Consider the following 13,704-nt stretch of genomic DNA (forward strand, 5'->3'; position numbering starts at 1 on the left):
GGACTTCATGGTTATATTGCACGTTAGCATGTTCCATAGTGGCTATATGAGCGCTTGCCTACACTCTAGAACAGGGGTCCCTGGGCCATGGACCAGTACTGGTCCGTGGCCTGTTAGGACCTGGGCCACCAAACAGGAGGTGATCCGCGGGCAAGCAAGTGAAGCTTCATCTCTATTTGGAACCATTTCCCATCACTTGTGTTACCCCCTGAGCTCCACCTCCTGCTAGATCAGTGGCAGCATCAGATTCTCACGGGAGCATGAACCCTATTGTGCACTGCACATGCGAGGGATCTAGGCTGTGCACTTCTTATGAGAACCTAATGCCCGATGATCTGTCACTGTCTCCCATCACCCCCAAATGGGACCATCTAGTTGCAGGAAAACAAGCTCTGGGTTTCCACTTGATTCTACATTATGCTGAGATGTGTAATTATTTCATTATATATTACACTGTAATAATAACAGAAATAAAGTGCATAAGAAATGTAATGTGCTTGAATCATCTCGAAACCATCCCCACACCCCTGCTCCATGTAAAAAAAAAAATGTCTTCCATAAAACTGGTCCCTAGTGCCAGAAAGGTTGGAGACCGTTGTTCTAGAAGACCACTCATTATCATATTGTGATCAGCTTTTATGATTCTGTTTCCCCATGAGAATTTGGAGCCCCTTGTTAACTTTGGGCATCCACTACCTAGTATATTGCATAGCATACAGTGAGTGCTCAATGTGCTGGTTGAGTGTAGAGGTCCTGTGTTTGTAACTGGGAAACACAGTTACAAACTGTGAGTTTCTTTCTCTAGGAGTGATTATCTTTCTCTAGGAGAGCAGAGTGCAGTAGTCAAGAGCACAGGCCCTGGGTTTACATCGTTTGCTTTCACAGGCAATGTGAACCAGGTAAATCCAATACTTTGTAAACCTCAATGTGCCTTGGTTTTGTTCTCTGTAAAATGGGGGTAATATTGTTGATCTCTTAGCTTTGTTTGTGGTTGTTGTAAAATGAAATGACACTTAACACCATGCCTGATACATAAAAAGCACCCCATAAAAGTTATCTATTATGGTCGGGCATGGTGCCTCATGCCTGTAATCCCAGCACTTTGGGAGACCGAGGTGGTTGGATCACCTGAGGTGAGGAGTTTGAGACCAGCCTGGCCAATATGGAGAAACCCCGTCTCTACTAAAAATATGAAAATTAGCTGGGTGTGGTGGCATGTGCCTGTAGTCCCAACTACTCAGGAGGCTGAGGCAGGAGAATCACTTGAACCCGGAGGCAGACGTTGCAGTGAGCCAAGATTGCGCCACTGCACTCCAGCCTAGGCGACAGAGCAAGACTCTATCTCAAAAAAAAAAAAAAAAAAACAAGTTACCTATGACAATTACTAGCCACAAATCAGTTCTTTTTCTTACCATCCTCCATCATCAGATAAATTAGAATGGCCAGATTTCTGTTTGCTTCATGGAGATGCCTCCAACAGTCACAAAGCCCTGTAGGCAAGCCCTCTCAGAAAGTGTCCATCCTTTTTTTCCCAAGGGAAGAGCTGACATTGGGCTACTCAAGTGGTCCTTTGCAACCCCAACAGCACATGAGAGTGTGTGCTTTCACTAAAGAAATTCTTAGAGCTGGGGCCAGGATGTGCACATTCAGAAAAAATAAATGTCATGATGATCCTGACATGCATTAAAAAAATAACTGTACTCAAGTCTCACCCTCTCTTCTCAGCAATTGATGCTGTGGGCAGAGGGAGGGGTTCTACTGCCATCGACCACAAAGAAAGAGGGCTCATAGTCTTTATCACGTTTACTGCACACAACTTCAAGGTGTCTTGGATCTATTTCATAGAATCATGAGTGCTCAGGATTAGAAGAAAGCATGTCAGCTAGTCTTGTGTTTTAAATTCCCTCCATGACATCTTTCATGGTCTTCGCAAACATCCTTAGTAACCCAGGAATGGGGTAGCCTATCTGATATTTTTAAAAGCAAGAAGCCATGATAACCATATTTTCGGAGGATACAAATTCAGGAAGGAGAATTAATTTTTTTGATGAAAGAATGAGGATTCAAGAAACAGACAAATTAGAATGATGGACTTAATCTAAAAACACCAAATCTAGCAAGGATACCTATAATCCTCTGGACTTGGATAAAAAATTCAACTGCCCTAGAGGACAGTGAGATCTTTTCATTTGCTTTCTATTTAACCATTTAATTTTTACTGTCTCATTTGGGAAAAGACTTGAATTAGCTTTACAAAATAAAATAAAAAAAAAATCAGTGATTCTCTAAATGTGGTTCTCAGATCAGCAACATCAGCATAATTTAGAAACTTAGAAATGAAAAAACTGAGACCTCGCCCCAGTGCTTCTTGAGTCCAGAACTTAGAGGTGGGGTCCGACAATCTGTGTTTTAACCAGCCCTGCTAGAAATTCTGATGAATAAAGTTTGAGAACAACTCACAATACTAGTAATACTGGTAATGGAATGTAAGGATTTAAAAAAATGGAAACTCCAAAGTATTCAGAGGTGAAGATGAAGCTGAGTATTGAGATGCTATAGAGGCTGGGGACAGTGGCCTGGCACTTTCCAGCACTTTGGGAAGCCAAGGTGTGAGGATCACTTGAGCCCAGGAGGTCAAAACTGCAGTGAGCCATGTTCACACCACTGCACTCCAGCCTGGGTAACAGAGCTAGACTCTGTCTCAAAAACAACAACAAAAAGATGATATAGAGAATGAATGTGACAAATTTAGCTCAGAGCTTCCTAACAGCCAATGCAAAGAAAGAAACATAACCAGTATTTATACTGTACTGGCCCTATAAGATTCATAAAGCCAATCCTTGTGCTGAGATTTGAGAAAAAAGTACTGTCTTTATAACATAAAGTTATAAATATATGTTCTAACAACAAATTATATGGTTAACAAAATCCCTACAGTAAGTATTAAAAGTAATGGCAAAAAACCACAATTACTTTTGCACCAATCTAATGAAACAATGGATTTCTGAAGATTCTTTAGCAATCCGTCGCTTAATTGAGCTAATAACAGAGCGAGACTTGGGATTTCTATTGAGTGTAATATGAAAATACAGGATGGGGCTCTATAATCTGCATCAATAGAGAAGTAGGCTTTGGAAGAGAGATATTTGTTTAATGATCTGACACTGTTTGGGTTTTCGTGATTGCTGCTGAGGATACTGTCAATGTGAGGAAGGAACAGGATAGCAAGAGGCCTAAGATCTTTTCATAAGAGCAACCCCTGCCTTTCTTTACCAGGAGAATAAAAGGCAAGGGAGCATCTCAATGCTACCTGTATCCTCCTTGCTAAACTCCTTCTTATGAGTCAATTTTCACCTCAAATCGGAAAACTCCTAAACTATAGCTGGGCTGATTCTTTTGTTATCCACTTAGTAATGTCTTTTAAGAAATGAAGTGTGTCTTCATTTGATATTGTTAGCATAACAAAAAAAAATCCAAATGATAGGCTTTGGGGACAAGAAGACATAGCAGCCTGCCATGGTTAATAGATGACAGAATGACCGCACTCCAGCCTGGTATGCAGAACTCAAGCTTGGCAGCCATGTAAAAAGAGCTTAGACTCCCAGTTGTGGTACTAACTCTATAATGTTGGACAAGGTACTCTATTCTCTCTAGGTCTCACCTTCCTTTTGCACAAAATAGAGATTAAAATCCTCCATCCCTTAATACCTAACATGTAGCAGTATCATCCTGGGAGCAATGTTTGTTGACTTTGGCAGGACAAAAATAAAGGCAGCTAAACGTCTCTCAGGAGATTTTACAGGGTGATATTCCTCACTTATTAGATAACAGAAAAGAAAGTAGAGAGGCCAAGGCTAGCTTTTAACTCCTATACAGAGTCTAAGCATGCAAGTCACTGTCTTTTTCTCAAGGCCACCCTCCCAATCTCGGCTTTGATTTTGACAATATTTGAAACAGAGCCCACAGGATAAGGGACCATCAAACAAACAGAGTATGGGAGCTGGAGAAGACCTCAGGCTCAGCCAAGCTCCACTGCTAACTGATGGCAGCACAAGGACGAAAACCAAGCACCTGCATCTGTTCCCTTTTAGTCTTCTTGTCCCTGAATTTTTTTTTTTTTTTTTTTGTGATAGAATCTCACTGTGCTGCCCAGGTTGGAGTGCAGTGGTGCAATCTCGGCTCACTACAACCTCTCCTCCCGGGTTCAAGCAATTCTCCTGCCTCAGCCTCCCAAGTAGCTGGGATTACAGGTGTGTGCCACTACACCCGGCTAATTTTTGTATTTTCAGTAGAGACGAGGTTTCACTATGTTGGCCAGGCTGGTCTAAAACTGCTGACCTCAGGTAATCCACCCTCCTTGGCCTCCCAAAGTTCTGAGATTACAAGCATAACCACCGTGCCCAACCATCCCTGAATCTTAAAATTCTTGATTTTAGTAAGATTTGATTTACTTGCAATTTCATGGTGTTATGGGATATACAATAAGCAAGGAGTAGGAAGACCTTGACTCAAGTCTCAGCTCTGTCACTGTCATGTACTAACTGTGCTGCCTGTAACAAGTCAGTTTTCTTATCTGAGGCTCAATGTTCACATCTATTTAATGGGATTAATGATATCTTCGCTTCTTGCTTTTCTCAACTGGTTACAAAGTTCAATGAGACGTGTATGAAAGCACATTGTAAACTGCAGTGCTATACAAATATAAGAAAGTGTTACTATTTTAAGGAACCGTCCCCCAGTTTTCCTGTATCTTCTTCCCTCACATATCTTCAGATCCCTCATTCTATGTTCTGTGCTTTTCAGGGTCTCTTTTTTAAACCTCTGTCTTCATTCCTTCAGGATGCTATGAGTCAACAATAACTCTTTAAACCTAGCCTCTGACGAATAATTTAACATGGGAGGAAAGCTAAGAAAGTCTTATATTATTTAGTAAAATTATACCAATCTTAGAGAAAAATAGGATTACCTAGCAGAACTTTATTTCAGGCATTTTCCAACACCATTTGTGTGTGTGTGTGTGCAATTATCTCAAATGTTTAAAAGCTGTATAAAAATTTTACTCCCTTTGTGGGCCTGAGTCATCTGGTATAGTCATTGCCACCCCCAAAAACATTCTAAGTAAAAATCAAATTATCTTAGAGAATACTGGAAACTGCAATTTTGCAAATTATAGCTTGAAAAGCCCCTGTTTGTTTGTTTGTTTGTTTTTAAGTTCATAGATTTCTCTATTTACTATCTGTGTGGCCTTGGGTAAATAACTTATCTCTAAACAAACAAAGTTATTTGTTTTGTCTGAAGAAAAACAGAGTCAATAACATCTGTCCCAATGGGTGATTGGGACTGGTCGATTATGGTATTATTTGAGTTTGTATCTTTTTGATTTCATGTGACAGAACCACACAGGTAACCCAAGCAAAGAGGTTCCACTATAAACACATGTGTGAAGTAATGAAGGAACTCATGGAAATCAGAGATCAGGAGGTGTGATGGAGTTGGACCTCCCCAAGCCCAGAGACTGGATCTCTGCTCATTCTAGGGAACCCAGCAATGGAAGTCTGCAAAGCCTCACCCTGGTGCAGGGTGTGGGGTTGACTCTGTTGCTCTTCATGCTTTTTCTTTTAATTCCTCCATCTATTGGCTTTTTTTTTTTTTTATGCTTCCCCAAAGCTCAGGTCAGCTAGGTCTCTCTCACTAACTTCTGTCTTTTGACGTCCTTTCTGTTGCTAAGTCATTCCCTTGATGTGTGTTTCCCAATTCATAGTTTTAGAGAGAATACCCAGTTCTTGGACCAGCTCATTTATTCAGTTTAAGGAATGGGTTCCTATCTAGATTATGAATGGTCACTCCTCCAATATAGGGCCCACATTGGTGCCATGAACTATCTGCAAGGCGGAAGATATAAAGAGCTATAAACGTGGCTCTTGTATGTGCAAGGGCAGGCCATAGAGAAGTTCCCCGTAAAGAGGGAAAGTGTGTTGCCTAAGGGGTCAGGTTCTAGACTTTGCTTGAATTCAAATCCTGACTTTGACACTTTGAAAAGATGTGATGGCAAGCAGGTTACTTAAGCTCTCTGGGTCTCAATTTTCTGATCTGAAAAATTGGTATTATAGTTCCATACCTCATAGGAGGGGTATTAATGAGTCTTTTTTTTTGAGATGGAGTCTCACTCTCTCCAGGTTGGAGTGCAGTGGCACAATCTCAGCTTACTGTAACCTCTGCCTCGCAAGTTCAAGGGATTCCCCTGCCTCAGCCTCTGGAGGAGCTGGGACTACAGGTGTGCACCACCACACCTGGCTAATTTTATTTTATTTTAATTAATTTATTTATTGTATTTTAGTAGAGATGGGGTTTTGCCATGTTGACCAGGATGATCTTGATCTCCTGACCTCATGATCCTCCTGTCTCAGCCTCCCAAAGTGCTGGGATTTCAGGCGTGAGACACCACGCCCTGTGGGTGAATTTTAAATATCAAAAGTAAAGCACTTAGCACAGTTCCCGACACAAACTAAACCCTCAGTAAAAGCTAGCTATATCCATCTCAGGAGAAACAGGTCTGATCCAACACTTGGGGGAACTCTATTAACAATTGTTTACATCCCCTTTGTGTGGAGATAATCAATACTGACCCATCCTAGTCTCCATCTCCAAAATACACCTGCTTCCTGAAAACAGGTGGCATTCCCCATGACTGTCAGAATCGCTGAATGCCTCACTGAGGAAACAGGGTGCTACAGGCCTTGGAAAAGTCAGCCTTAGCCCCTTCTCATTGGAATTTAAGTAGCTGGCTCTCAGTTTACCATCACTGGGCCCCGTTCACCATGGTTGGCGAATGAAGGCAGCCCAGCTGAGCAGCATAATAAGTGTCGAAGATGAGGCCTTCTCCAGGGGGCTGTCATGTCTGCAGAAATGGAAATTAATTTCTTCTAGCATTTTTCCAACAGGGTATTGGGAAATCATTGGTTTTCATGCAAAGAAAAACACAGTGAGCTAAAATATACATAAAATGAGATGGAGTACTTGATTTGGGATGTAGAAATTTCCTTTAGTGTTATACAGTGATGCTTTATTTGGTTGCATCCGAAAATAGGCCATTTTATATAAGTCAAGTTCAGAGATAGCTGAAGCTTCCCCTTATCAGCTCTGGAACTGTTTAACCCTTTTTTAAATGAATGTCTTCCTAAAATATATCACATACTTCTGCCTTCTTAACAGAAGATGCAAATTTCAAGGCTAACATGTATTGAATACTGACTATGTACCTGGCACCACAGGTCAGTGCTTTACTTGCATTAATTTTCAGTGACAACCCCGTGAAGTGGGTACTATCATGACTCCTACCTTACAGATGTGGAAACTGAGTCATGGTGACGTTACATAACTTTTCCCTGGTTATATAGGTGGAAGTGGTGGAATTGGGATTTGTACCCCAGTCTCCCCAAGCTCTGAAGGAACTGGCCATATTATTGGATAACATTTCAGTTAATAAATGACCTGGATAACCACTAACCATTCAAGTAGGACCTTTGGGAGCCTACACATATAATTTAGAAATACATCCATTATTCCAAACATTCTTTGACTGCTGGTTTTTTATTTTATTTTATTTTACTTGAGATGTAGTCTCACTCTCGGCAACAAAAGCAAAACTCCATCTCAAACAACCAACCAAACAAATAAAACAGCCCAGAAAGTACATTAGAACCGCATCTGTTGGGAAAAATGCATGTTCAATGGGATGTGTTTTCCCATGTGATTAGCAAATGGGTGTTAAATGGAAGTCCCAGGAGTAGTTCTGATAAAATAAAAAGAGTCCAGGAGCATTGCTAATAGCATCATTGGAATCAAGTATATGGTTTTCTATGATGATGACCTTGATATATTTTAATAACTTTTTTATTCCAAAAGTAATGTGTTAATTGAAAACATCTAATAATATCTCTCATCTGTAAATAACTTAGATTTTTGAAATACTTCAGTGTTCCCATAGCTATTGGGTCATTCCTTTGATCTCTCTCTGAGTCCTCTCTCCTCCAGTGGAACATAATGTAATCTCCTGATGGCTCATATTCACCATTATGGGAGCTGTTTATGCACAGTGCTGCTATAAGTGTGTGTGATGATTGAGGGGCAATGGCTGGTTGTCTGGAGACCTTTTTAGTTAGGTCTTTTTTCTCTTTCTCAGGCACTGGCTGGTGGCCATTGGATCTGGCTGCTTTCCATGTGTCTGTTTATAACCACTTCCTGGTAAACTTCCTACCTTTGATTAAGTACTAGGATGTCTGAATAACCAGGCTAGTCAGTATGTTTTCAGAGTAAGCATAAACAGGCACTGGGAGAAGACAAAGGGGCCGTCTCTTAAATCAATGTAAACTCTGCAAGTCCCGTTTTCATTGCCATAAATGTATTATTTATCTGCATAGAGATAACTGAATTTTGCTTTATTGGTGACATCTAGCTAAGTGGCACTACTCTCAGGGATATTTTGCCAAAAAGGAAAAAAAAAAGAGAGAGAAAGGAGTGAAGATAGGAGGGGGGAAAGGAAGAGAAGAAAAGGGAGGGAAAGAAAACCAGGTTAGTGCTTTCTTTTGGATCTCATTTTGAATTTCTCTCCTTTCATATTTGCTCTTCACAGTGGTCTCAACTTCATTGACTTGATGGTGCGACAAGGGAATATTGACAACCCTCCCAAGACTCCCCTGGTGCCAGGATTCGAGTGTTCTGGGATTGTTGAAGCTCTGGGGGACAGCGTGAAAGGATATGAGGTAATGTTTTGACTCTCACTTAGAGAGTGATATCCATTTGGAATCCATTGAGACAATAAAAGATGATGCAGAAAGACGTGTTTGAAATAACCTAGGGTGTGCATTAATATTATTGTCTTACATGGACCATTAACAATGTTTATAGTGATTAAGGTCTCCTGCCTTTCTTATGTACCATCTTGGTTTTTCCTGGCAGCATTCTGGTGCAGTGCGCAGGACCAATCTTGTCTTCCCTTAATTCATGTCATGCAGCTATGAAACAAAAGTATCTGGCATTGGATTAGCTAAGTGTGCATACCCCCTTCCCATATCCAGAACTCCTATTTTCTCATCATCTTCAGCTCAAAATACAACTACAAACCACAGAACTTTGGAGGAAATAGGCTCTCTATTTTATAATTTGGTTCCTTCAAATATTCACTTAATGGTACGTTTAAGTGATCATTTATAAATCCCTAACTATTTCAGGAATTGGGGAAGTAGCATTTTGGATGAAAAAGATATTAAAGTCAAAGAGTGGAGGTACCTGATAAGTAGAACAGAATTGGCCATGGATTGATGACTTTGGAAGCAGGGAAATGGGCAAAAGCATTTATTATATCATACTGACTATACTTTTTATGTGTTCAACATTCTCCATAATAAAACATTTTTTAATTTGTAAAAAGATGTATGACCCTTCCTACTATTATAACACAAATCAAGTAGAAACCAGCCTATAAAAACTGAAAACCTGTGTACAAGTCAATTGCACAAAATTGCAGTAGTTTGGAGTCAGAAAAACCAATGCAAATCAGGTATAAGAGCTCTTACTCATAATTAAGTGCTCCCCTAGGGAGGAATGAATATTTGTGAACCCACTATAACCAGAACCGTGGGGAAGTTATGTCAGCCTCCACCAAAACCCTGCAAGGCAAAGATTGTTATTATCCCCTTGGAGATGAGGTTTGGGAGGGTTCGATCATTTTTGGTGAGGTCAGAAGAGCAGCTAGTACTAGGAGAACCTGGATTTACATCACCAGAGCTTTTTTTATCCTTCCTACAGTCTCACAGTCTGAGGAGTTCTGTATCTTTTCATACATCTTTTTACAAATTAAAAAATTTTTATTATGGAGAATTTTGAAAACGTACAAAAGTCGTCAGTATAATATAATAAACCTTTTTGCCCATTTCCCTACTTGCCAAGCTGTCAATCCACGGCCAGCCCCTACTCCCCAGCCCCTACATACTGCATAATAAATGCAGGACAGGAGAACTTAAAGAAGAATCCTATAAAATGCAATGCCAAAATGCCCTTGAAATTGAATTTGAGCCTGCTTCTCCGTCTCAGTGTGTCTGAGCCTCAGCATCCTGTGAAAACATCAATATGCCCAAATTCATTATGAAGAATGTCTGGAAGTCTCATCCCAGGTATCAGCATTTTCACCAATGGTTTCCAGATAAGACAGCAGATAAATGTTGAGAAAGAGGCAGTAAATGAGCCTTTTCTTTTCTTTTACACGAATTTACATTTTTCTGTCCCCAGGTAAGCAACATAACCAGAGGTATACTATCTCACCCTGAAAGTGCTGCACATAAAAAATACTATCTTCTCTTCAATCCCCCACATGGCTCCCAAAGAAAACATCATGCAGCTGACTCTGTTAACCCCGAGCATTGAATAAATAATGAATTATTTTAGAATATAACAGGAAACAGGGACATTGTTGGACTTGGTTTCAAAGGATAACTTACTATGCTTGATTATGTGTGTTTTTCCTTTCAATATGACTTATCTTTTGCTAGTTTGCGGCTTGTTTACTATCAAGCCCACCCTTCAAACCCTCTCCCTTCCAATGACTTGTAGCTGCACAAATAAATAAGTCACCTACTTGTTCCCAGTTAGGGTGTGATATGGGAGAAAACTGTCCCCCTATAATTTTGACTTCAGATCTTCAGTCATGTTGGAGATGGAATTCCTTGCAGCAGCACACTGAATAGCTCCCTTGGTTTGACAGATTGCAAAGGACGATGAAAAGTCGTCACCGGAGGCCCAGTAGTAAAGGAATAACTTGGACGCATTTGGCCAGGACTGATTTTTTTCTCTTAGCGGAATCAAATAATGAGATGAACTGGATGTGTTTTCAATGTGTCTACCTCTGGACGCTGAGGCTGGAGCTGAGCTTATGCCTTGGACATGCTGACTGTTTTGATAATGAAATGGAAGTCATGGAGCAAAGTCAAGGGAGAGATGTGGGAGCAGCCAGCCCTGCAGTGATGGCCATGAGCACCACTCTGTTGAAACACTGTTCATGACACTCTTTGCTGACCCTGGAGGCCGTCAGCTACTCTGTGGTACTGAGGCTGTGTCTTTGGGTTTTTGTGATTCTGTGAAGAGGATGCTAATGTTAGACCATAGTTATCTTCTGATCCAAACCCTTGCATTGAAGATATTCTTTCATTTTTTTTTTTTTTGAAATGGAATCTCACTCTGTGGCCCAGCACAATCTTGGCTCACTGCAACCTCTGCCTCCCAGGTTCAAGTAATTCTCCTGCCCCAGCCTCCCGAATAGCTGGGACGATAGGCATGCGCCACCATGCCTGGCTAATTTTCTGTATTTTTAATAGAGATGGGATTTCACCTTGTTGGCCAGGCTAGTCTCAAAATCCTGACCTCAGGTGATCCACCTGCCTCAGCCTCCCAAAGTGCTGGGATTACAGGCGTGAACCACTGCGCCTGACCAATCTGTTCTTTTAAAGATCGAACATGTATTGTTCTTTCCTTATTTTCCGTGCACCATGTTAAGTGGCTTATGTGTGTACTATGGCATTTAGTTTTCTTAAGGACCCTTTACTAATATACTCATTTCAGAGCTGAGGAGACTGAGCTCTGCAAAGTTCAACTACTATTTCCACACTTTGTAGGTTCCCCTGTTATGCACCCTTACGTAACTTTATGTTTCCTTCAGAGTACTTATCTCAGGTATAATGAATTATTTGTATCTGGAATCAGACTATCTGAGGCCATTTATTTCACGGTTTCAAGAGGGTTAAGGTAGGCTCCAACGCCTGGTCAGATTGAACTTTTACCTAACACTAGGAGGAGATGGCATTAGTCATGGTGACTCCCAGCGTGTCCATGATTCTCCCTCTACAAATGTCTTAGCACTAAGAAAACTCATCACGGCCTTGGTGGAGGCTACTGCCAGCGGCATGAACCAATGCTGCTTTAGAATCCCCCTAAAATCAGTGAGAACACATAGTTAGCTGAAGATGAAACCCCTTGCCAAGAAAAGGAAAGCTTATCGATGCTCACATGCTCAAGCTCCAGCTCTGTAGGGGAGTTTCCCATTCTTGCTGTATCTTTTCCTGCAGAATAAGAAAAGAACCCTCAAACCAGCGTGGGCTGTCAGTTAGGACAGCCTCCTCTTAGTAACAGCTTGTCTTACTAACACCAAGAAAATGCAAACTGGCTAGAACAAAGGAGAGCTCTGCAGAGAGACAGATCTGAACTGGAAGCCTTCTGCTTCTGCTCTTCAAAGGCTCCTTCACCTTCCAGCCTCAATTTTCCCATCTATATAATGGACACAGTGATAGTTCATTATTAGTCATGAAATTCAAGAACTTCATGGAGTTCTTGTGGGAATTATATAAGGTCACGTAAATAAAGGCATTTAGCCCAGATTCAGGAACATACTAGTTTTTGTTTTGGTAAATGCCATTTATTATCATCAATAACAACAGCTCCTAGTAGCCCCTGCCCCAGCAGTGTATTGTAGTCAATTGTGGACCCTGATTTTCCCCTTTAGACCTAAAGATGTTTCCTATTAGACTATTGAAATTTCTCCAGGATTGAATTTCTTCCCTTAATCTCTCCCACTTCCCACCCATGGAGAAGTTAGACAAGGTTTGGTTACCTGTAATCATCCATCAACCCACAACTCACTGTGCACCAAACATTGGGTCATGCATTGAGAATCTATAAATCAATAAGACCCTGCCTCCGCCCTCTGAGCGCTCCCCATTTAGCGGGGGAGCTAGTCATGTAAAAGGATAAGCCAATATCATGGGATCTGCACAATGATGAAGGATTGTATAAGAAATCAAGTGGACTTTCGCTGAAATCTTGCCTTTCTTTTTTTTATTTTTGAGATGGACTCTCACTCTGTTGCCCAGGCTAGAGTGCAGTGGCACAATCTCTGCTCACTTCAACCTCCATCTCCCAGGTTCAAGCAATTCTCCTGCCTCAGCCTCCCAAGTAGCTGAGATTGCAGGCAAGCGCCACCACGCCCAGCTACTTATTAGTATTTTTAGTAGGGATGGGGTTTTGCTATGTTGGCCAGGCTGGTCTCAAACTCCTGACCTCAAGTGATCTGCCCACCTCAGCCTCCCATAGTGCTGAGATTATAGGCGTAAGCCACCGCACCCAGCCTGAAATCTTGTCTCCACCACTTACAACTGTGTGGTGTTGGGCAAGTTATTTAATTGCTCTGAGCTTTAGGTTCCAGTCTATAAAATGGGAGCAATAATAAAAGCTACCACATAGGGTTGCCCTAAGAATTAAATGCATTGATGTAATTTGCTGTGTACTCAGTGCCAGCACACAAGCAGCACTCAGTAAGCACAAATACTAACAGCAGTAAGAAGAGATGTCAGTCCTGCTTTTGTAGGGGAAGGTTGGTCATCAGGGAAAGTTTTGGAGAAAAGAACTTTTAGCTGAGCTTTAAAGGAAAATCAAATATTTTCCCAAAAGAAAGGAAGTGCCAGCTGCAGAAATAGCAGATACAAAAGCATGAGGGAGTGAGCATGCACTTGCCCGTATTTCCTGCTGCTTTTCCGGCATGGCCATAAGGGAGACAGAAGCTGAGCCTTCCCTTCTCCTTCACTCACATTGAACTCCCACCCACTGCTGCCACTTTTTTTTTTCTTTTTTTTGGGGGGACGGAGTTTCGCTCTTGTTACC

The 13,704-nt window shown here is 41.3% G+C and overlaps 1 protein-coding gene across 1 annotated transcript in view; it reads left to right on the forward strand.

The window, feature by feature from the left end:
- Nucleotides 1-13,704, forward strand: part of VAT1L (vesicle amine transport 1 like) — a 175,877-nt gene that overhangs the window by 17,089 nt on the left and 145,084 nt on the right. The window contains exon 2 of the mRNA XM_032284518.1: nt 8,633-8,762. Coding sequence (XP_032140409.1) covers nt 8,633-8,762 — 130 coding nt within the window. The remainder of the gene's footprint in view (nt 1-8,632; nt 8,763-13,704) is intronic.

Source organism: Sapajus apella, unplaced genomic scaffold, assembly GCF_009761245.1.
Source record: "Sapajus apella isolate SASKATOON/1434 unplaced genomic scaffold, GSC_monkey_1.0 scaffold15, whole genome shotgun sequence".
Taxonomy (NCBI): Eukaryota; Metazoa; Chordata; class Mammalia; order Primates; family Cebidae; genus Sapajus; species Sapajus apella.